The sequence below is a fragment of the Lissotriton helveticus genome, chromosome 2_1, assembly GCF_964261635.1.
Source record: "Lissotriton helveticus chromosome 2_1, aLisHel1.1, whole genome shotgun sequence".
In the NCBI taxonomy this organism is placed as follows: domain Eukaryota; kingdom Metazoa; phylum Chordata; class Amphibia; order Caudata; family Salamandridae; genus Lissotriton; species Lissotriton helveticus.
The window spans coordinates 1109167824-1109192539 of record NC_136059.1 but is presented as its reverse complement, the minus strand read 5'-3'; the positions used below and the strand labels follow the sequence as shown (position 1 = coordinate 1109192539).

Below are 24716 nucleotides of genomic sequence, written 5' to 3'. Positions count from 1 at the left end.
GTACATTGTGTCTGTTTGGGCGGTGCTGGCAATTTGATGGGGACAGTGGACATTTGGACTAAGTGGCGGATGTAAGGTTGCACACGTACATATGCATCTCACAGTTTCCTGCTCTGTTCAATGTGATTGGCGTATTTCTGCGCATGAGCGTTCCCAGTTGTGTCCCCTGTTCTGCAGTGTTGGTGTTGCACTTTGTACCATATTGACGTGGGATGTGCTGTGATTTCTATGTGTGTTTGCTGCAGTGTGCTACGTGGATCAGGAACATGATCCAGGGTCATTGTGGGTTTGCTGTGTGCTACACATCGTTGTGCATGTGTGCCATTGTGCCCATCTACCCCCGGACCCCCAGGGCCTGGTCGTTACTCACCCTGTTGATGTTGTCAGGTCCTAACAAATTGTGTCTGTACTCCAACCTCCTTGCACTGTCTCCACACTGTTGACTGTGGCCCCCATTTCCTCCAGCTCCTCCTGTGGCGCAGGACTCCTACCTCCTGTCACCGTTGCTGCCTTCCTGTTAGGAGCGGGTTTGTGCTTGGTTTGGTTTTCACATCATGCCAGCGCCTCTTGGCCTCCTCCATTGACCTCCTCAACGCTCCAAATGCATTCACGGTAGTCCTATTGTGGGTCAGTTAATGGTAGTGTTCTGTCACCTCCGTGACACTGATCTGGTTTTCCTGCAGACTGTACCCCGTCTTCCTCTCCCTCTTCTCCTTAGCCTTCCCCGAGCCTGTTGTTCCTTGCTGGTGGTCTCTGGGGCTTGCAGGGTTCACGTTCACCTCTGCACTCAGTCAGGGTGCATACATGTTGCTACGCAGTTTGTATTGTGTTTTCTGGTTTGCTATTATAGTGCATTTTCCCGCCAGACTTGTGGGATTTGCAGGCCTGCCGCTGCTTTTTGTGTCGCGATTGGTCTCATCTCAACTTTTTTTGCGTTTGTGTTTCGCATTTTGGGGGCTTCGCTTTGACTTTATCGCGGACATTTGATGCGTTGTCGGGGGCCTATCGCATGGTGCCTCCGTGTTGTGAATACTTTAACACAGCGGGTTTTTTTTGCCTGCAATAGACTGCGATGTTGAAAGTTGCATTAAGTTAATTTTACGATGGTTATCACAGGTTCTTGAGAATATCCCCATTAGTGTAGTGTAGCATGGGGTCCTACAGATGTTAATGGTGGGGATTAAAACGTTTCACTTTAACAGAACACCTGTAACTAACTGGGAAGATCCCTTCGCCCATCACTGGGTGTTACAGATATTGTGGTATGTGGCAAAGTTATTTCAGTTCGATCAAACAGATCTTGATGGGGTCCACAGTTAAAATACAGCCTAAATCAGTGCTTCCCAAATGTTTTAGAACAACGCCCCAATTTTTATAATGACCAATGTTCGCAATCCACCTAGCTTTAACATCTGGGCTTTCATCTGGAATTCAACGGGCTTTAATCTGGAATCTCCAGCAAGCTCTGGGGTGCTAACCCTATCATTAGGAACCTACAAGAAACTGGAAAAAGCTAGATGTGATAGTGTTAAATAAGATTTTATCCTCTAACATACGCATCTCTAAAAAAAATGGTGGGCACTCTCTCGGGTACTTTACAAAAGTGGCTTCTCAATGCAGTTGATACTACAATCCTCGTCCTCCAGCGCCCTGTTTCACTGAAGAACTCAAAATAGAGAAGGCCAAATGTATGGCGCTGGAAAGGCACTAAAGGAGGAACTATTCATATAAAAGGGCAAAAAAAGGAATAACCTAATCTTTGCAGATCTGCTCGTGCAGAGCATGTTTCCGCAACTATTTCTGGTGCTCTGAAATGCTCCAAAACACTATTCAGCATGGTCAAGGAGCTTTCAGGCTCCGAAACTCAATCTATGCCCCCTTCACTAAACAACTGGCAATGCCAAGATTTGGCTAATTCCTTTCTCCAGAAAGTAGATAAAATATACTCAGAAATAGTGAGTTTACAGCACAACAGTCCTCCTTCATTGCAAACTACAAATCCCCCACAGTCAGCATTTACACTGTTTTCAGTTAACAATACCCACCTTGACCAGGATAGGGCGCCTTATGTACCCATAAACAAACTGGCCATATGGCCCCTATTAAACATTCTCTTTTAAATGTCTCCTACACCGCGTTATATCAGGATCGCCCAGGGGCCGACTCCCTATCGCTGTGCTCAAGCAACTGGAGCCCCCATCTTTGCATGTTATTATGGAACTTCTGAATGCCTCCTTACCGGAAGCTAAAGTTCCACCGGAGTGGAAGCATGCTATGGAGCTCCCCTTCTGAAGAAGGCCAACGCGGATCCCGATTTGCCTTCTAATTAGCGGCCTATTTCTATGTTACCAATTTTAGAAAGCACATCTATGCACAGCTGTCCAGCTTTGTAGAGTCACAAAACTTCCTTCACACATCTCAATCAGGCTTCAGAGTTGGTTTTTCAACTGCAACTACGCTCCTTGGGGTTACGGAAAGACTGCTTCGTCATCGGGATGCTGGAGACACGGTGGCCCTTATACTGCTTGAACAGAGCGCAGCATTCGACAGTGCACCATGTTAGTGGAAACCTTAAGATCATTGGGCATCTGTAGCTCAGCCCTCGATTGGCTTATTAAAATCTTTGTTTCAATCACACTTCAGAATTGCAAAAACAAAGCCCTTCATTTTTGCTTTCCTAACCGTTATATTCTTGAATGTGTGTAGAGCTCATCTACATTTTCGGTCACAAAAAAATGCCATCCTGTAGCCTTTCCTTTCACATTCCATGTACTCCTGCAAGATTTTCACATAGTTCACTTTACAAACTTGTCTCACTTTGCAGTCATAAAAAGAAAAGTAAACACTAATCCCTATATTAAAAAAGTAAGCAGCAAGTTGTCAACAATTTCCCAGAAGTCATAGCCTGACATTTGACCTCTGTCGAGCACAGTAAATGTGACAAGATAGAAACAAAATGTAAAAGCATCTTATTTATTGCTCTCTCATAATCCACCAGAAATCTTTTGGTGACCCACTGACTAGTGGGTCACAAGCCACTATTTGGGAAACGCTGGCTTAACAAATTGTGTGAAGAACGCAAAAAGGAAAGAGGTTAGAAGCAATGATCAGAGGTGGTTTGAGAGGAAGCATTCACTGTTTCATGGCCATTAGATGAGCAGTCCTCATATAAAACAGCGGAAACACCATTTTCAATTGGATAATCCAACTAGATCCCATCACTAGTACAATACACAGTAGAATTCAGTTTACACAAAAGGTCCCTTCCCACTAAGTTTGCCCAGGAGGTGGGACTCAATAGGAAATCACGTGTCTGTAATAATCGCACTGAAAGAAACAGACACAGGATTGGTAACCAGGTGATGAACTCGTGTTAGAAATGCGAACTGCGTCAATCAGTTTGCCCTAGACAAGAAGAGAAGGAAACTCTTAGAGTTTTAGAGTAGGCCGCCGACTAACACCAGCATCAGTAAGATAGGAAGTGTATTTTCTGTTGATGTCACATTGTACACAAGTCCTTTTCTGGTCAGAGGATGAAAGAATACACAAAAAAGTCATCTTGTGTCCATTGTCCAAAATTGAAACATTAGGATTTACCAAGAGGGGTAAGTCATTCCCTTACCTGGCACCTCTCTACTCCTCTGCCTCCCTGTATACTGAGCACACAGGCCCGCTCAGTTCTCTATTAGCACGACCTATGACTGTCTCCTGAAAGGATTGCATTTGTAACCATTTTCGTTTAGATTTTGTATTATTTACATTACTGACAGTTATAGACAAGTTTTAGTTTTGCCAACCAATGCATATCGATCTCAATTGTTCTTGTATCTGTGGTAACAATTCCTGAACAAAAGCAACGCCAACTACCTCTTGAGTTGTTTGTACAGCCTTCACAATATCAGAATGACAGTAAAAACATCTCACTAGTGGTCTAAGAACTGAGCAGGGGTTTCTCCTTTGCTATATTTACCATTGTCAATTTTGGTCCGGTGAGATTTAGTAGGACAGTAATCATTCAACGAAACATCTCTAGCAGCACTGTTATCCCTAGGTGATTGTTGTGACCAGTTGGTTCTGATCAACAACTAGCCTCTGAATTCTCCAAGTATAAAGCATAACAATTCAGTCTCCTCAGCCCATACAGGCTTGTAGTATTCACAAACAGTTTTTAGTTCTTCCCTGAATTTCTGGGGATATTCTCAGATTTTAGGGAATTGTCTAGTGATGATCAGAAGACCAGCTGGAGCTCAAAGGACATGAATGGTACCTTGACGCACCCTACTACCCCCGCCAATCTGCCAGCTTCGGGATACTGTTGCAAGGGTAGCAGCATTTCAAGCTAAAAATGGGAGGTTATCAGAGTTGTCATTCTGATTATCGTGAGAGGGTCATGCTCATCTACCGGATTGGGCCATACGTTGACCTTTGCTCGACAGTCACTCGCAGAATATCTTAGTTTATAGTAGGACTCCATGTCCAACTCCTACAGCCATGTCTTTAGGAGAGAGGAAGTGTCAATCAATATTGTCAGTGATGGTGGTAAATGGGGAGTTGGCATGGCAGATTTGAATCCAATCCTCGTGTTTCCACACAGTAAGTTGTGCCACTTCATGCCATGCTCCTGTCCACTGCGTGCACTTGTTTCCACCCTAACTGGTCTGATCCTACTTGCACCCCTTTAACCTGCTCATTGGCCAGTGCTGCACCTTTTCCATTTGCAATCAATGGAATGCATCGGGAATCTCATCAGAATCAGAAAACCTAAATTATACAGTAAATCCTTCTCTGCTCTCGGTTTCCTCCAGGCTATGGTTAAGCATTTGCTGAAAAAGATATTTGGGAGGTGGTGCAGTGGAATCAAAAGCTCACTTTCCCTCATATGACTGATTTGGTGTCTCAGTTTCTCTTGTGTGCCCTTAAGGCATCTCTTCTGAGATTTCTGTCATTGTTTTGTGGCTTCTTCGTCCCAGCTTCAGGAAAGCCACCCATTGTTCTGAGGTGGGCTTATTGTTTTGGAGCCTTCTGGCTTTTCTTAATGTTATTTAAGCATTACGGTTTAGAGGCACCTTCCTCTGGAATGGATGGTTTTTTTTTATCACCATTCGTGCACAAAATCTGCTATAACTGTGCATATGCTTCTACCATATTGGTGGTACTTAACGTTGACCGGAGTTCCTCTAGGAGGATTGTATTCAATTTTGATTCTTTAGATCCCATTATTCTTACTAATGCCTCACTCTCATCCAAGAGCAACACTTAAGTATTCTGTAGCCTTGTGCTCCATCTCATCACCATGGTGTGGAGAGAAGTGAGGTGGGAGTGTAAAAGGTAAAAGTTGTTTCAGATGACCCTTCCCTGCAAGATACCTAGGAGGGAGGACTGAAAGTATGGTAATGCTGGTACCCGGGCTCAGCCCTTTCAATTAGAACACCTCCCATTAATGCCTGCAGAAGCATACCTCTTTCAAGGTATTCATCCAAGATTCTATATTATGCACTGTGGCGGCAATGCCTCCCTCCTGAGGTTTTTACTCCAATCCTGTGGGTTTCACTCACACGAATACCTCTTAGTTCCTAAGGCTTTCCTGTCCAACTATTTCATCTTCCTGTAAATTAATGAAAAAGTACCTAATATGTCATAAATAATTCATGTTTCAAAATGGAATTGTGCAACCCTAATCTAGGCTGTCCTCCACCTAGGCCCTTCACAGAGACTTGTCAGTCTTGCCTTGACACCTGGGGTCATTAAGTGGGAAGTCTGTTACAGTTAGAGACACTGTGATTCCTGGCCAATCCACGAAGACTGTTGAAGAAACATCTTTCACCTTTTTCTGTTGACTGTTAAAGTGTTCATTACAAAACATAATACTTTGTAAATTGTTGAGATCACCAACAAGGGATCCCTGTAGATCAGCAATGGAGGCAGGCTCCACAATAAATGGCAGAGGCCAGACCCTTCTACTCACACAATTTACCACTCTGAAACCATTGGGCTATTTGATGGCAGTTTAAGAAATAAATGTTTTACTATGTTAAGGGATTTTTGCTTGAAATTTGGTATTGCCATATTATGTGGATTTACTTTGAATATCCACAATTGTGAACCTTTATTATGTTTGGAAAAGGTGTTGTTGTCTTAAGTAAGTTTAGATCAACTGAAACACTACAATAGTATTATATTGATTACCATATTCATTATATTTGTGTAATTAAACCGACATTATCGCTGTTTAAAATTACATGTTGATGTATTAGAGTTATGGGAAACCCTGCCATCTTCAGTCCCCAGATTAATTTATGCTGTAATATGCAATTGCATTATTCAAAATATTATTTTCACTCCCTGAAGACTTTCTCACCAGGCAGAAGCATCTGTTTGTTCAGAAAACCACATTGATTAGAGCATGCCCTAATTTTGTCAGCTGGGTTTTATTGTGCAGCTGTGATGTACAGATTGAATGAACTCCCTCTTTAATGTTTTTTTATTTTATTTTAGGTCCTAGCCATATGACTTTATATCTCCGCCCACACAATGGATCCTCCTTGGCGACATGGTCTCTGGGAGACGGAATTCCTGTTGAAGGCGCAGGGGGAGACTATTTTGTGTTTTACTCCCATGGATTACAAGCACCTACCTGGCATTTTTGGATTGAAGTAAAGGTGACTATTCTTGATTTTGTTAACATTTCCCACCAAGCAGAACGTTTTGCTCAGTTTAACTGATTATCTCTGGTGGTTCATGTATCCTTGCTCTTGGGTGAGGTTAAAGGCACAGGAATCTGTGTACTGACATTGGTCTCGGAAAAGTAAATTCAGAAATGGAATTTAAAAGTATACATTTACTGAAAAATAAATTCTTTGAATATGTGTTTGGGAAACCCTTTGTGCCTTCGGTGCAAACTGCCACTTTGGGCTTTGTGTGTCAGTTGCACCAGTTGAAATAGTTTCACTATAAGTAAGTATGCTGATGGTCTGAACCAACTTCATGCTTTTATGTGCACACTGCAGTTTTGGTGACTGGAGTTTACATACCAGTAATGTCCGGAAAAGGACAAGGACAGCAGCTTTACCAGCACTGATAGCAATTGGCTGCCCTTACCAACAGAATGGAAACCCGTTCCTATGTCCGATGTTCAGACCTCATTGGGAATTGCCTCTTTGATTCTGTCAGTTAGTGGAAGAGCAGGGTTACAATTTGGAAGGGATTGTACAAAAGAAAGCTGCTTGTCATTGCTTTTCTTTTTCATGTCTATTCCTGTAGCACTCTAACACTCACACCACTGAATAGGTGCTAATGTCTTGTAATCCATGAGAGAGAGCAGCAGTTTTGTCACCTGAGCCTCCAAATAAGCAGAGCACTAAATCTGCATGGGTGGGGGGGATGCGTTAGTTACTGTTTACTTAACACCGGAGCAGGCCTGGTGCTATGTGACTGTCTCCTTATCTACACCCAAACCAGTGAAACCAGGCAGCAGAGGAAAAGCAGGTACCACCTGTATAGGTGAGGTTCGAAGCAAGAGTCAAAAGGTGTGATTAGATATTTATAAGTATGGAGAGATATTTGTGTGTCTACAAGTGTTAGGACTAAGTGCACACATTTGTAGTAGGGTAGATATTAACGATATTTGTTTGTTGGCATATGTGTAGAATTCATATAAGATAGATGGGTGTAACAAAGCTGTGCTGTCTGAGCAGGTAACCTAGGAGATAGATCTGCAGTGCAAGACCTATGATGGGAAAATCTGTATAATATTACCTTTTCCTGTTCTTCTGCTTCCACAAAGGTATCCGTCATGTTACATGACAAAAAGGTCAGGTAGGAAAATAAAAGGAAGTGGAAGGTACAAATGTGAAGGTTGAGGCTTTTAAGGATAATAGGCTATGTAAAAGTGCATCCCTGGAATATTTGAACGGCTTTCAAAACGCATGGTATCGAGCTGCAAAATTTGTGGTCTTATTTGTAGAAAATATAAGTTGGGGGCAGGTCCTATAACCCGTCAAAATACCACTGCGAAGGGTCAGGCTTGCTCTGCAAACAAGAAGGTTTTAGAATGATTCATGGGCTAGCGCAGTGGTTCTTAACCTGTTGTCCAAGGACCCCTGAGGTTCCTCAAGGCCTACTCAGGGAGTCTGTGATTATGTAAAAATAAAGAAGCAAAATTGGAAATGTAAAAATATTTTCTTTGAGTGTGAATTAAACAAAATATTTGAGCACTTGTTTACAATACTTATTTTGGTTTTGTATTTGTGTATTGTTTTAATGTTCAAATTTTTGAAATTGCTTAGGTCGGGGGTCTCCCGCTTCCAATAATGAACTTCACGCAGTCCCCGGTTTCCAGTAGTGATTTTTGTGGGAGTTCACAGAAGTCAAAAGGCTAAGAACCACTTACCTAGCATACAACCAATATTTTTAGGAAATTTGTTTTGAAAAGGTTGTTTCAAAATACAGAGGTCTCATTTTTTTTTCAACATGGTCTACTAGGGTGTTAGGAAAAAGGGTTACTTTGATACAAGCACCCACATGCAAAAAGTTTGCTACACCACATTTTAAAACTAAGGCAACCTCTAGAATGTAAACGAAATTCCAAAATGTATAATACAAAGGAGTTTTTAGTACAAGATCCCTTTAGTCATTCGCTCTTGTCCGAACTGTTCTACAAGGCCTATGTAACTACAAGACAGTTAGTCAGTTCTTAGGATTAGTACTGCCAATGTCCTTAAAAACACAAGAACAAGGTATTAGGTTAAGCTTCTTGAGTTGCCTAGTACCTTCTCTATAAACTTTCATTTTGGGGTGGAGCGAAGTTACCTGTGGTGCGTGATGTGTGGTAGAACGTTCATTTCAGGTAATGCACCTATCATTTATACGTTTAATGGCCAAGCAATGTATTCTTTTGAGAAGAACATGCCACATACATTTTATGAAAGTAATATGATGGCATAATCATTAATATGAATGTGGGGCTCCTTATTCTTTAACTTCTCTGTGTCTCTTAAGATTACATTAACTCTAAAGTTGTAGGTTTTAACTGTAGACGAGCACAGTCTGCTATTGGTGCTTCTTAATTGTATGGTATGATACCCATTTTATCACTCTTCCATACATACAGCTTTTTCATGTAAACTATGGACAAGGACGTCTTCTATAAAACCATTCTGGTCCGGAATAGCTCGATAAGTTGCACAGTCTAGTAACTCCTGGCTGTGGTTGGAGCACAGCTTGTCAAAATTGTAGAGACCCTTTGTCATGAGACTCGTGAGACTGTTCTACTGTGCAGGAAAACATACCAGGAATGCCCAAAGGAGACAATGAGGGGTAGATTATTACATAGGTAGTCACATATTTATTCCCTGCTGCATGCCCTTCGCAAATTAGCTTTACAGAGGCTACACCTGCCCAAGCAGAGTTTTTTTTTTTGGCTGGTGGGTTAACGTTTGTAAAAGATCAACCACATTCCCATGGAAAAAACTACTCTTGTGCTCTTTAGATTATCGCTTTTCATGGCCATCATCCAATGTAAGAGTTTACTGTCCATTTTGATAGTAAAAGCCTCCTCAAAAGATTTGTCAGTATCTGAATTGCAGTGTAAGCCTCTTTATCAGTTGGCCCACAGTTCTGTAGTTTTTGCATGATTAAAGTCACTGGATTCTCCTTGCTTACATTGATCCGTTACAAAATTGCACCCATACCCTTGTTTGAGGCATCGGTCTGTCTTATAAAGGGCCTACCATAGTTGGGTGCCTGAAGTACAGTGACTTTACTCCTAGCCTTCTTGAGCCTCTATAAGGTCTTCTGATATCGCATAAGCTAATTGACCTGGTTGAGCTGCTTCTTGGAAGCAAAGGCATTCAATAGGGCCAGTATGGGCCCACAATTCTCCACATAATCATGGTAATTCTTAGTTTTAAAAAGACTTTCATATCAGTCTAGGGCAGGGGGACCTTTCAGTCTAACACAGCTGGGAATTTGCTCTCTAGAGGCTGAATCGTTGCTCTGTTTACCTGTTGACTTTGGTAGACAATGGAGTTCTGCCCAATCCGGCACTTGTTCAGCTTGTCCCTCTGTGGTACCAGTAGCACCCTCCTCTAGTGGCTCAGGGATTCCTTTCAACTAGCACTAGAGAGTGCTCTGTTGTCTAAATTGACAGCACAGCTCTATGAGGATCCCATTCACCAACTGTTTAAAGGTGGTGAAAGAGTTTTTCAACTCAAGTGCTGGTACCTGGATCAAGTACAGTCCCATCAGATTTCAGAAGGAAAATTTCCACTATGCACTAGGTGTAAGCATGTCTTATCAGTAGCCACATAAATCAAATAGACACAAAACCATTGTGCCTAGATTGGCCACAAGCTAATTTGTCTGGTGGGGACCAAGAGCTCACCCAGTATGGGTGACCTCATCAAGCCACAGTAGGCCACACAAAGCATATTGTGTGTGATAATTTGCTTGGGCAGCAACACCAATGAGTTTGCTGATAGTCTCTGGGACATCCTAGGACCTGAGGGCCTGCATCTGCCTTGATGGAAGCCTGAAACGTATATGACACCGGTTAACGTGACTTGTCTCAGAAATACTGACCCCATTGTCAATGGTGTGTGTACCCACTCGTGTCAGACCTGAGATCAGTGTCTCTGAAAAGGCCTACACTACTCTTGCTGTGTAGGTGACAAATCTGGAGCAAGATGGACTCTCTTCACCAAGCAATCATTGTGATTGCTGTTGAAGATTTCATGGAGGGCTCACTGTCTTCCTCATCTTTCTCCCTGTCTAACCAATCTCAATCTCACCTATTGACTCTACACCTGGTGAGGTTACCCGCCAGCACTAAAGGTATGCAAGTATCCATACTGATCTTTTTCAGAATACTGCTGTTTTTTTCTCTCAATAGTCGCATACAAAAACTGGCTTGGTTATCGTTACTTTTTGTCAATCCCGGTACACAGTCAGTCTAAGCGCATCAGTCAGTGCTAGCTCATCAGCTGCGTCTCATTTGCATGAAGGTTGCTGTTCACTTAGAGCATTAAATGCACCATCTTACTCTTGGGTCAAGCATGTGATCTACCACATATGTGCGTGACACCTCTGGTTAGCTATCCAATCCTCCTTCAGCAAAGTAAGTGGGATGCAGGTAGGATGCCCATGGAGATGTTCAGACGGGCTAAAGACCACCCTCTTATGTGGTATTCGCAGGTGTGTGAAAGGTGTGAATAGCACTTGCATCTCAAGAGTGGCGGCAAGCACTCCTCACCAGACATTCGCTCCAAGGTTTTCCTGGAGGCTGCATGTCACATCTGGTGTACTTGACATTATCTAGACTGACACCCGCAGCTTCTGATTCATTACAACATGGCCTTAATGACAGCAATCATAGTAGTAGTAAAAATGACCACAACTCTGTTATTACTAAGATCCCACTGATTCTATCTTGTCAAAGCAATCAATAATCTAAGTAACTAAATATCTAGATTCAGGAGTACAGGATGGCATGGAACTGCTGTAATGTGGGGAAAAAAGGACATGACCCTTGAGTTTAGCCATTTCCTAGCAGCATGAGAAGTAGAAGAGTGGGACAATACTGACGGCAGCAGTACAGCAAGAAGTGTTCCCACTTAGCGAAGTTGCACTGTGTAATTTGAGATTTCGTACACATAGTGCTGCTTCATAAATGTGAACACGATTTCATTTTGTCAAACAAAAGCAATTTAACAATAAACCTTTAATAGACATTTGAGAAATTATTTTAGCAAAAACACCTCATTTGTCAAAAATCTAACTGAGTATTAATGTTATATTCATTAATTATTCAATTCCAGTACATCTGTCAATGTTGATAATCCATCAGTATAGCAGCAAAATTAACGTTCAACAAAAACCTGGTCACGTTCAGTCAATTTTCATCATAATTATTTTCCCCCCCATCAGAAAATCTTGTAAAACTAAATATGAAACACTTCTTATTGTGTTTGGCCATCATGATTTCTCTTTTGAGTAATGCAAGCATGATATTCGTCTAATTATTGTCCAGGTTACATATCTAGTAAAGCCCAAGTGATTTGCTTTAAACCACCTACTGTACTCTTCTTTCTATGGCTCGTGGTTATGTACAACCAAATTTCAACTCATACAATCAAGTTTCCTGATCAATTTCTGTGCACATTCTAGGAGAGATGTTCTCAATTCTTTGAAGTGAGAGCTGTTTCTGGTGATAGAGTAGGGCCCCGACGCTGCTGTGGTCATTAGTGGCTGGCTCAAGAAGGGACTGTCTGACTTCCTTGTTTGCCGTTGGCACGTAAGTACTAGATTCCCTTGGTTTAGTTCAGAGGCTGTGGCATGAAGCCGTGTATAGGCAGTGTTGTTTCATCTTCCTCTTGGTCTCGTTTGGCAATGCCACTGTTTTCAGGTTGTGCTTTGGCTTCCAGCTGAGGCAGGTGGGTCCTACTAGTTCTCCCCAGTACAAGTTCTGCCTGGCATCGTCCTGTGGAACTGTGTGTGGTGTTGTAGTAGTATTTGGCATAGTGCTAGGCCCACTGAGATATGTGCCAGTTTAGCTCATTTAATGGCCTTTTTTTTAATATTGCCCATGCACCTTTCCACCATGCCATTCGCTTGTGGCCACAGAGGTGTTATTGTCCTGGGATGTATTCCTAGAGAGGCCATGAACTTGCAAAATGCATTGCCTGAGAACGGTGGTCCATTGGCTCTTAGGTCTCAGTCTCTGCGCCTTAAGACCCTCACTGGTGAGTAGCTGCGCTATACAAACCCCATATTGATTGATTGGGGCATCCCATGCTGCAAATATGTCATCTAAAATTGGTGAGGTTGCAGTTGCTGACGTTGATAACACTTGGCGTACTAGGGGGAAGCTGGAGTATTTGTCTGACTAACAGGTAGCCACCGGTGTCCAGAGGCCCAAAGAAGTCAGCGGCCAGTGTTGTCCACACCGCCTCAGAGAAGTCAGACATGCGTAGTTGGTCTGGTTTTGGTGGTTTTCCTTTTGTTTGGCAAAGGTGGCAGCTCATGATCATACCTTTTACCAGACTGTAAAGTCCCAGGAACCATAATTTTTCCTCTCCGGATTTTCTTTGTTGCCACTATGCCTCTGTGAGACTCATATGCCAGGCTTTTTGATTTCCGTCAGACGGTCTTTGGTATCACTATTCTGGTTCCTTGAAGTAGTATTCCGCGCTCTGTTTCAGACAACTCTTCCGGTATGTGTTTGAAAGCAAGTATGTATTTTCTTCTGACCCCTTCCCTTACTGGACTGCTGTTGTTCACATGTCTCTAACTCTGTTGGTGTAGAAGTTTTTGACTGATTGTAGCGTGGTGTCATTCATTGTGTCTTTCACCAGTTCCTGTATCGTTATTGGGGCAGGTGTATTTTTTCGCAGCACAAAGTTGAGGTATTCCTTGGCCAAGGAGGTTGTCTCTGTTACACGAGGCAGGGGGTGGCGCGACATGTAGTCTACAGGGTTGAGCACATTTCCTGGTTTGTGGACTATTTTGATGTCGTAATCCATTAGGTGTATCCTCCATCTTATGATGTGCGGAGGATTTTTTGCATTTGGGTTGCCGTGCATCGTGGCCAGTGCTTGGTGGTCTGTCACAATGGTGAATTACTTCCCGTAGATGAACATGTGGTAGTGTTCACATGCCCACACTACCGCTAGGCTCTCTTTCTGTAGTTGAGTGTATGCCCGTTCTGTGTGAGACAGGCTCCTACTTGCATACGCAACAATCTACTTTGGCGTGTTTCTTCCTGGCATATGTTGTGCGAGAAGGGCACCTAACACTACCGGGCTGGCGACTCTATGGTGAGGTCAGTGCGTACAGGGATATGTCGAAGTAGACAGGTGGTCTACTGCTGTGACTGTATTCCGGATGTCTTCAAACACCCTGTGTTAGACGGAGACCTGAAGGGTCGGCCGAGCACAGTGATCGCACAGACAGGTAACTTCCCCCCCACAGATGGACACCACACAAAGATCAGGGTAACACCTTTTATAGGCACTTCTGGTAGTAGAGTGGTACGATACAAGGCGATCAGGACACGATGATCCTCTCAATTCTAGTCTCTAGTAAGGGAAGGGGGTAGCGGGACAGTCTTGGTACCCACGGGTATGGAGGTGTAACGGTGATAGCTCACAATCCTCGAGCTCGGTGTTCGGATGGGTCAGACCGCGGCAGCGCCGGCAGGGCCCGAAGAGGTCGTAGGTGGCAACGGGCCGCGGCAGCGCCAGCAGGTCCCAACGAGGATGAAGGTTACAACGGGCCGCGGCAGCGCCAGCAGGTCCCACGAGAATGCAGGTTGCAACGGGCCGCGGCAGCGCCAGCAGGTCCCACGAGGATGGAGGTTACTACGGGCCGCGGCAGCGCCAGCAGGTCCCACGAGGATGAAGGTTGCAGAGGGCCGCGGCAGCGCCAGCAGGTCCCACGAGGATGAAGGTTGCAGAGGGCGGCGGCAGCGCCAGCAGGTCCGACGAGGATGAAGGTTGCAGAGGGCCGCGGCAGCGCCAGCAGGCAGGACAATAGTTCACAAGGCAGGGCTGTGGCAGCGCCAGCAGTCCATCAAGGATGAGTTCTTCTCGGTGTCTCTCGACTCCAGGATACAACTGCCTTCCTGTCCTGGGGCTGCCTCAGTTATAGGTCTGGCGCCCTTTGATGTCCGGACCCTCGCTCTTGGAGGTCGGGAGGTCTGGGATGAGGGAGTCCAGACACCCAGCAGGGGGGCGGAGCCAGCGCCCAAGGAGGCTGGGGGTGCTCGGCACCTGGCGGGGGAGAGCCATCGACACTTCGTACTCCCATTGACCTGCCAAGTGGGCCGTTCACCTCCTGGGTGGAGGGTGGTGCCGGGATGTCGGGGCCTGGCCAGGCCCAGGGTTGGGGTCGGGCTGAGGCCGCGCGGCCGCGTGGTGCCGTGTCCAAGATGGCGGCTGGGCCGGGCAATGGTGCTGACGGTGGCCCGGGCCCTGTCCTGCGGGGAGGGAGCGAGCCCTTCATGTGGCCTGTCCAACATGCGTCCCCCCCAGCTGAAGGCGGGGAGAGTCACCCATCTTCTTGGGGACTTTCCTCGTCGAGGCGGAAAAAGCGGGACAGGCCATCCGCGTTGGCGTGGTCTTGGCCAGGGCGATGTTCCACAGTGAAGTCCATCCCCTGCCGGGAGATGGACCATCGCAATAGTTTGGGGTTCTCCCCCCGCATCTGCATGAGCCATTGCAGGGGCCGATGGTCCGTCTGTACCCGGAAATGGGTTCCGAAGAGGTATGGCCGGAGTTTCTTGAGGGCCCATACCACCGCGAAGGCCTCTCGCTCAATGGTGCTCCAGCGCTGTTCTCGGGGCAGTAGGCGTCTGCTGATGAAGGCCACTGGTTGGTCCACTCCTTCGGGGTTCAGTTGGGAGAGGACGGCCCCAATACCATGGTCGGAGGCATCGGTCTGCACGATGAACTCGCGGCTGTAGTCGGGGGCCTGGAGCACAGGAGCGGCGCACATGGCGGCCTTCAGCGTCTCGAAGGCTGCTTGACAGGCGGGAGTCCAGTTGACTCTTTTTGGGTGGTTCTTAGACGTGAGCTCCGTGAGGGGCCCCACAATGCTGCCATAGTCCCTTACAAACCGCCGGTAGTATCCGGTGAGCCCCAGGAAGGCTCGGACCTCGGTATGTGTCTCGGGGGGGTTGCCAGGACTGAATGGCAGCTACCTTGAGTTGGAGGGGGGCCACCAGACCGCTCCCCACTTGGTGTCCGAGGTAGGTCACGGACCCCTGGCCGATTTGGCACTTGCTGGCCTTTATGGTGAGGCCGGCCTGTTGGAGGGCCTGCAGGACCTCTCTGAGGTGGTGGAGGTGATCCGCCCAGTGGCGGCTGTATACCGCGATGTCGTCCAGGTAGGCGGCGCTGAATTCTTCGAGGCCCGCCAATACCTGGTTCACCAGTCTTTGAAAAGTGGCTGGAGCGTTTTTCATGCCGAACGGCATCACTCTGAAATGGTAGTGCCCATCCGGGGTGGAGAAAGCGGAACGTTCTTGGGCTCTGGGGGTGAGGCCGATCTGCCAGTAGCCCGCTGTCAGGTCGAAGATGCTTAGGTAGCGGGCTGCCCCCATGCGGTCGACTAGTTCATCTGCTCGGGGGATAGGGTGAGCGTCGGTTCGGGTGACCGCGTTCAGACCCCGATAGTCAATGCAGAACCGGAGTTCAGGGGTGGTGCCCGGGGCCGCGGCCTTGGGGACCAGGACGACCGGGCTGGCCCAGGGACTGTCCGAAGGTTCGATGACTCCGAGGGCGAGCATCTTGGAGACTTCTTCTTGGATGCATGTACGTACCCGATCCGGTACTCGGTACGCCCGGTGTCGAACAGGAGGACTGTCCCCCGTGTCCACGTCGTGCAGGCACCAGGAGGTGACTCCGGGTGCGAGAGAGAACAGGTTTGCGAACGGCAGCAGGAGGGCCCGGCAATCTTGACGCTGCTCTGGGGTCAGGGCCTCAGAGAGTCGGACCCCGTCCACCGAACCATCTCTTTCCCGGGTCCTCAGTAGGTCAGGGAGGGGCTCGGAGTCTCCTTCCGCGCCACTGTCGGTAGCCATCAGCAGGCTGAGCTCTGAGCGCACGAAGTGGGGTTTGAGTCGGTTGGCGTGGAGGACCCGGAGGGGGTTCCGGGGGGACTCCAGGTCGATGAGATAGGTGACGGGGCTCCTGCGCTCGATCACCTTGAAGGGCCCCGTCCATTTGTCCTGCAAGGCACATGGTTCGATGGGGGACATCACCCATACCTGCTGACCCGGTTCAAACTCGATGGAGGAGGCATGTTGGTCGTACCACTTCTTCATGTCCTCTTGACTGGCCTCCAGATTGGCTTTAGCGATCTCCCTGAATTTCCGGGTCTGATTACGGAGGGTCAGGAGGTATTTGTAGACGTCCGGAGGGGTCTTTAGGGGGGCCATTTCCCATTCCTCCTTCACTAGGCTGAGAGGCCCGCGAACGGGGTGTCCGTACAGGAGTTCGAAGGGGCTGAAGCCGAGGGACTTCTGGGGGACTTCTCGGTAGGCGAAGAGGAGGCACGGTAGTAGCACGTCCCACTGGCGGCGTAGGGGTTCTTCCAGTCCCATGATCATCCCCTTGAGGGTGCGGTTGAACCGCTCGACCAGTCCGTTCCCCTGGGGGTGATAGGGGGTGGTGAATCGGTAAGTGACTCCGCACTGCTGCCAGAGGGATTTCATATACTTTGAAATAAAGTTCGTACCCCTGTCGCTGACGACTTCCCGGGGGAAGCCCACTCGAGAGAAGATCCCCATCAAGGCTCGACCCACTACTGGGGCTGTTATCGTACGAAGGGGGACCGCCTCAGGATAGCGGGTAGCGTGATCCACCAGGACCAGGATGAAGCGATGTCCCTGTGCTGTTCGGGGGTCCAGGGGCCCCACAATGTCTATTCCCACCCTTTCGAACGGGGTGGTCACCACGGGGAATGGTTGTAGGGGTGCCTTGAGTTTGCGGCCGCTCTTCCCACTGGCCTGGCAGGTCGGGCAGGACCGGCAATGGTTGGATACGTCATTTCTCATTTTGGGCCAAAAAAAGTGAGTCACCAGGCGGTGGTAGGTCTTGTCTTGGCCCAGGTGCCCGGCCAGGGGGACATCATGGGCTAGGTTCAACAGGAAGTCTCTGAAGTGGAGGGGCACCACCAGCACTCGCCCGGCCCCCAGTTCTGCGATTTTCTGTTCGCTGTACAAGAGATCATTGCCCCAATAAACCCAGTGGGCCCCGGTGGTGTCTCCTTGGCTCTGGGCGAGCGCTTGCTGTCGCAATCCCTCGAGGGAGGGGCAGGTCTTTTGCTCCTGCCGGAATTGTTCCTGGGTGGGCCCCCCTTCTTGACGCCACTGAGCCAGGTCGGGAAGCTCGGGGGGCTGTGTGGACCCCTCTGGGGTGGGGTCCGGGTGGTCGGTCTGGAGGAAGTCTTCTTCTGGAGTGATCGAGGGCGGAGGTGCTGCCCATTCTGGTTCTTCTGGTCTAGGGATGGTGCGGGTGGCCATGGACCGGGTGGTTACGCACGCCCAGTCCGGGAGACCCAACATCCCCAGATGCTCTCTTCTTTCCACAGCGGCCCACGGGGAGCTCTCGAGATCGTTCCCCAGGAGGCAGTCTACGGGGGCATCGTCACGGACAGTTACTTTCAGCATGCCGGACACTCCTCCCCATTCGAAGGGGACGCAGGCCATCCGACACAGGCTCTCTGAGTTATCTGCCGATCGGACGGGGCAAAGTACGTTTGGTAGGATTTGTTCCGGGGTTACCAGGTGACAGCGGACGGCCGTCACACTGGCCCCGGTGTCACGCAGGGCCTCGGCCTTGCGCCCATTGATGCTCACCCATTGGCTGTACTTCCGAGTGTTGGCGGGCAGGGGAGTCCGCGGGACCATGTCTCTTCCTCCTAGGCATGCCAGGGTCATGGCGGCGGGTTCCCACTCGAACTGCTCCGACTCATAGGTCTCCGTGTCTTCGGAGACTTGTTCTTCTCCCAGGGCGGCGGCCGCCATTTGGCGGGGCCCGGGGGCCTGGTTCTTCGGGCAGGTCGGGTCACTGGCATAGTGGCCGACTCGCTGGCATCGATGACACGTCACGTTAGCTCGGAACCCCGGGCGCATCGGGGGGTTTCCCCGGCCTGCTGGGGCCGGGGTGGCGTTAGTGGGTGCGGCCGGGGCGGCGTCTCTGCCCCGGCCCGGGCCTCCTCCTCCTCCTCGGGGACGATGGTGACCTTGGTTGGTTCTGTTCTGCTCATTCGGCCCACTCCGGGCCACTCGGGTGCTCTCCCACCGGTCAGCCTCGGTGGCGAGCTGCCGGGGTTCAGTCAATTTACTGTCGAGGAGGTGCTGCCTGAGCTCGACAAAGCAGTTGTTGGAGAGGTGCTCCCATACAATGAGATTGAAGAGTTGTTCGTAAGTGGTTACGTTGTTACCCTTGATCCACCCCTCGAAGGCTCGGCTGAAATAGTTCACGTATTCCAACCACGTCGTACCTGGGATCCGGGTGCAGTTGCGGAACCTCTGGCGGTACATTTCGGGTGTAAGTCCATATCGACTGAGGAGGGCGGCCTTCATGTGGTCATAGGACGTCATTTGATGGTCCGGAAGTTGCAGCAGGGCATCACGACCCTCGTTGACGAATCTCCCCCATAGACCGGCTCCCCAGTCACTTCGAGCGACTCGGTGGGCGGTCATGGCAATCTCATAGGCCTTGAACCACTGCTGTATGTCGTCGTTCCGGTGATATTCTCGGACCACATCCTTGGGGATGTGGACCTTCTGCTCGGTAGGACCCGGGGAGTGCGGTTGCTCGGGCACCCCTAGGTTTTTGTTCAGTTTGCGTATTTCTATCTCCGCTAGTTTGCACTCGTGCTCGTATGCCAGTCTTTTTTCTTCGAGGTCTCTCTGTCTCTGTTTTTCCTCTCGCTCTTCTCTGAGCCGTAAGTGTTCTAAGTTTATTTTTTGTTCCGCCAGTTTCAATTCTCCGTCTAATCTGAGTCGTGCCAAGTCTAACTCGTGTAATCTATTTTTTTCCCGCTCTTGGATCTCTTCATGGGAGGGGCCTGTTCTCCGTTCCTCCGTCCGGGTGGTGTTGACTTCCGGGGCTGCGGGGTCCCGGGGGGTTGCGGTATTTGTCTCTGTCCAGGCCTCTAGGGCGTTTTTGAAGTCTTCTTTTGTGCTTAGCCCGGTGGTAGCAATGCCTAAGTCCATGCAAAATTGTTTGAGCTCTCGGTGGTTGTATTCTTCCAGCTTTTCCATCTGGAACTTCTCCGCCGATCCGCTCTCTTTGGTCGTCATTGTGGTTTTAGTCGTAGGGTGAGTTACTGTCTGTACGGTACGCGTTGGTTCGGATCGCGCCGCTAGCCACCAATGTTAGACGGAGACCTGAAGGGTCGGCCGAGCACAGTGATCGCACAGACAGGTAACTTCCCCCCCACAGATGGACACCACACAAAGATCAGGGTAACACCTTTTATAGGCACTTCTGGTAGTAGAGTGGTACGATACAAGGCGATCAGGACACGATGATCCTCTCAATTCTAGTCTCTAGTAAGGGAAGGGGGTAGCGGGACAGTCTTGGTACCCACGGGTACGGAGGTGTAACTGTGATAGCTCACAATCCTCGAGCTCGGTGTTCGGATGGGTCAGACCGCGGCAGCGCCGGCAGGGCCCGAAGAGGTCGTAGGTGGCAACGGGCCGCGGCAGCGCCAGCAGGTCCCAACGAGGATGAAGGTTACAACGGGCCGCGGCAGCGCCAGCAGGTCCCACGAGAATGCAGGTTGCAACGGGCCGCGGCAGCGCCAGCAGGTCCCACGAGGATGGAGGTTACTACGGGCCGCGGCAGCGCCAGCAGGTCCCACGAGGATGAAGGTTGCAGAGGGCCGCGGCAGCGCCAGCAGGTCCCACGATGATGAAGGTTGCAGAGGGCCGCGGCAGCGCCAGCAGGTCCCACGAGGATGAAGGTTGCAGAGGGCCGCGGCAGCGCCAGCAGGCAGGACAATAGTTCACAAGGCAGGGCTGTGGCAGCGCCAGCAGTCCGTCAAGGATGAGTTCTTCTCGGTGTCTCTCGACTCCAGGATACAACTGCCTTCCTGTCCTGGGGCTGCCTCAGTTATAGGTCTGGCGCCCTTTGATGTCCGGACCCTCGCTCTTGGAGGTCGGGAGGTCTGGGATGAGGGAGTCCAGACACCCAGCAGGGGGGCGGAGCCAGCGCCCAAGGAGGCTGGGGGTGCTCGGCACCTGGCGGGGGAGAGCCATCGACACTTCGTACTCCCATTGACCTGCCAAGTGGGCCGTTCACCTCCTGGGTGGAGGGTGGTGCCGGGATGTCGGGGCCAGGCCCAGGGTTGGGGTCGGGCTGAGGCCGCGCGGCCGCGTGGTGCCGTGTCCAAGATGGCGGCTGGGCCGGGCAATGGTGCTGACGGTGGCCCGGGCCCTGTCCTGCGGGGAGGGAGCGAGCCCTTCATGTGGCCTGTCCAACACCCTGTCGCACTCAGAGGTCCAGAGGAATGACTGTCCCTGATTAGTCCGTTCACAAAGTGGGGTGCTCACTGTGGCAAAGTCTTTGATGTAGCGAGCACAGTAATTTGCCGGCTCAAAAAACAGCCTCACCTCTTTTTCTTCCACTGGGGGTCGTGTTTTGCAGAGCGTTTCTACTTTGCTGGGGTCTGGCTGCATTCCTTTCCGTAAGAAGATGTGGCCAAAGAACAGGAGTTCTCCTTTCCCAGCTCGCATTTGATTTAATTCAGTGTCAGGCGAGCTATTTCTAACTGACTGCATGCAGCCTTTTCTTAGGGCCTGATGTACGACCCTTTTTTTGCGCTCGCTAACGTGAGATGGGTCCGTTTGCGACGGCAAATAAGGGTCATGGCATGTACAAACCCTATTTTGCGAGTCACTGGCTCACACAATAGCGTTTGCGACTCTCGCTATTAGGAAGGGGCGTCCCTTCCTAATAGCAAGACTCACTGCTATGTACTAGTCTTTTTTTTTTTTGGTTTTTTGTTTTTTTTTTTCAAAAAGAACAAAATAATGTGGTAATCACACACAAGGAGTACATTTGTTACATGGTGTCTGTAGGAAAATCACAGGTTTCGCAAATCTCACATTACAGTTAATCTCGGGTTTACGTTATTACAGCGGAAATCATAATTCAGTTAGCTCGTCAATGGGGGTAATGTGAGTGGGTTCACATATATGACCACGATAATCGTTCGTTAGACCACACCGCAACTCACTTTCGGGGACATCCCCGGGCCACATATACTGTCTTCTCTTGAACCATGCACCAATCCATATCTTTCTTCCAAGAACTGAGTGTTCGTGGTGTGACTGCCCCCATAATCTTGCTATGTTTCTCTTTGCAATCACGAGCCCCAACGTTTCGATGAGAGGTCGATGGGCTCCCAGATATTGAGAAGGCACCTCTTAGCCTCTGGGCGCAGTTCCACCCCTCACACATGCAATTGAGTACCTGTGTCCAGTAGATCTGTAACACCTGGCACTCCCATAATATGTGTAAGAAGGTACCAACCTCCCCACACCCCCTGCGACAGTCCATCTTCGCTGCGGCCCATCAGGACCAGCCTTGTGCCAGAGATATAAACTCTGTGCAGGATCTTCAACTGGATCAGTCTGAGTTTTGCCGAGATTGCTATTTCCCTGGGGGATGCATGCGCCTCTCGCCATTCTTCATCATCAATTTCGAGTCCATCTGCCTCCCATTTCCCCTTGAGAGCTAGCAAGTGGTCCGGGGTGTGATTAATGAGTTTTTTGTATGTGAGAGAGCTATCCCACTCCAGGAGTTGGCCGCCAAGCAGTCTGTCCTCGAGTGGGGAGGACTCCGGGAGTTGGGGCCCTGGGGGGATATTGGCTTGTAGTGCGTGTCTCACCTGCAGGTAGCAGAAGTGTTCAGTCTGAGCTAGGTCATAAGTATGTTTGAGGGTATCAAGTGGTATTACCCGTCCGGGCCCCACAGATCTTTGATCCGAGATATTCCTATCAGGTCCCAGTTGCGGAATCCTTTTGTGCGGCTAAGTGTGGCTAGTCTTTCCGAGGCCCAAAGCGGAGTTGCTAGTCTAAGTTTGTCCGCCCAACCCTGTTTCTTTTGAACTATGTGCCACAACTGTACAGAGTGCTTTGTAGGTCCCGTGAGGCGGTACCAACCTGGTCTAGAGTAGAGGACAGCCTCAAAGTTCCCGCCTGGAAGGAGCCATTTATCCATCCCGTACCCCGGGTCATTCCCAGTACAATAGGTACCCTGGTTAATGGCCGAGAGATGTTTCACCAAATAGTATTTCCGGATGTCCGGGAGCGCTATCCCCCCATCAAACCACCCAAGCGTGAGTTTCTGTAAGGAAATACGGGGCATTCCGGTCCAGAGAATGTCTCTCTGGGTGGCCTCGATGGCAGCAAAGTACCTTTGCGGAACTAAGTCCGGGTAGTTTTGGAGGGCGTAGAGAAACCGTGGCAGCGCCATCATTTTAAATAGTGCTGCCCGGCCCAGCAGGGACAGCGGGAGCTTTTTCCAGGTGGCAGTGTCTCGCTTGAGCCTTTGTAAGGGCGGCAAGAGATTTAGCTCGTATAGAGTGGCCCGCTCCTTGGAGATAAAGACTCCCAGGTATGTGAAGCCATCTGTGGCTATCTGAATCGGGCAGCCACGCGAGATCAGAGGGGGGGCGCCATGCAGGACATAAAGGAGCGATTTTCCCCAGTTGATGCTGTAGCCTGAGTACTCTCCGAAATTATTAAACATTTCTAATGCCGTTGCGATGGACTCGTGGGGGTTTGTAAGGTATAGAAGGGTGTCGTCCGCGTAGAGCGAAATCCTGTCCTACCATCCGTCCGCCCATCGGAGCCCCTTTAGGGAGGGAGTCTGTCTAATCCAGGCAGCAAGTGGTTCTAGGGAGAGGGCGATAAGTAGAGGTGAGAGGGAGCACCCCTGTCGTGTCCCTCTTTCTAGTGTGAAAACCTCTGAGATTTTGTTATTTACCACCACCTGGGCTAAAGATTTGGTATAGAGGAGGCGCACCCAGACGATAAAGTTCGGACCAAATCATAGCTTTCGGAGAACAGCCATCATATAAGGCCATTCTAACGTGTCATACGCCATTACTGCATCCAATGACACAACAACGGCATCCTCGTGCAGCACGTGGCAGCGTCCCAACACTCCATGGAGACGGCGCAGGTTAAGTGCTGTGTTACGGTGGGGCATAAAGCCCGACTGATCCGGGTGTACCAAGGTATTTAGGACCGGTTTAAGCTTGTTGGCAAGCACTTTAGCCAGGATTTTCGGCTCAGCATTTAACAGTGATATTGGCCTGTAAAAGGCACCCAACTCACTAGGTTTCCCCTACTTGGGGATAGCCACGATCGTGGCTATTCTCTGGTCCTTCGCCAGTATGCCCTGTTCTCTACTGTCCTCAAACATATGTTTCAGATGTATGCCAAAGCAGTCGGGCTTGAGCTTGTAGAGCTCAATCGGGAGACCATTTGGCCCTAGAGCCTTCCCAGGTCGAAGTTCATTGATGACTTTGACCAGTTCGTCAGTAGTGTCGGGCACCTCCAGAGCCTCCTGTTCTGCGCCAGAGAGGGTGGGCAGAATAATGTCAATCAGGAGGGCCGAAGAATCCTCTTCCGATTACTCCGATCTCCTAGTGTATACCTTTCGAAAGTGTTACGCGAACTCCCTGACAATCTCGCGGGGCTCCGTAATGACGGCCCCCGAGTCAACCTTAAGCTCGGCCACCACTTTCTCCGCCTGCTGCTTCCTGTCCAACCATGCTATTAATTTGCCTGCCTTGTCTCCCTGGTCATACAGTCTGCCCTCCCTGTCTGTCGCCAAGGTCTTAGCAGCTTTAGTCGCTAGGGCCTTGTATTCCGCAGCTTTTATTTGAATCTGATGGAGCGTATCTGGGTCCCCACCACTCTGCGTCATGCCCTCAAGCGCCAAAAGATCATTTTCTATGGTAACGATCTGTGCTTTTTGTTCTTTATGGCGAACAGCAATCGCTGAAAGGGCTTCCCCCCTCAGCACCGTCTTAAAAGCCTCCCACAAGACTATTGATGATTCCACAGTCCCCACATTCTCCCCGAAGTATCGGTCAATTGAGGGAGACAGTTTCTTTTTAGTGGCCTCCCCCCGGAAGTACCAGGTGTTGATCGGCGCTACACAGCACTCTCGCCGGTCTCCAATCGCAAGTGG

General features: G+C 49.3%; 1 protein-coding gene across 2 annotated transcripts in view; it reads left to right on the top strand.

Annotated features, from left to right (window-relative positions):
- The window catches only part of ERMP1 (endoplasmic reticulum metallopeptidase 1), a 689629-nt gene that overhangs the window by 648886 nt on the left and 16027 nt on the right, over positions 1 to 24716 (top strand). For both annotated transcript variants that reach the window (XM_078675921.1, XM_078675920.1), the window contains one exon: positions 6496 to 6659. In XM_078675921.1, the coding sequence (XP_078532047.1) occupies positions 6496 to 6659 (164 nt within the window). The remainder of the gene's footprint in view (positions 1 to 6495; positions 6660 to 24716) is intronic.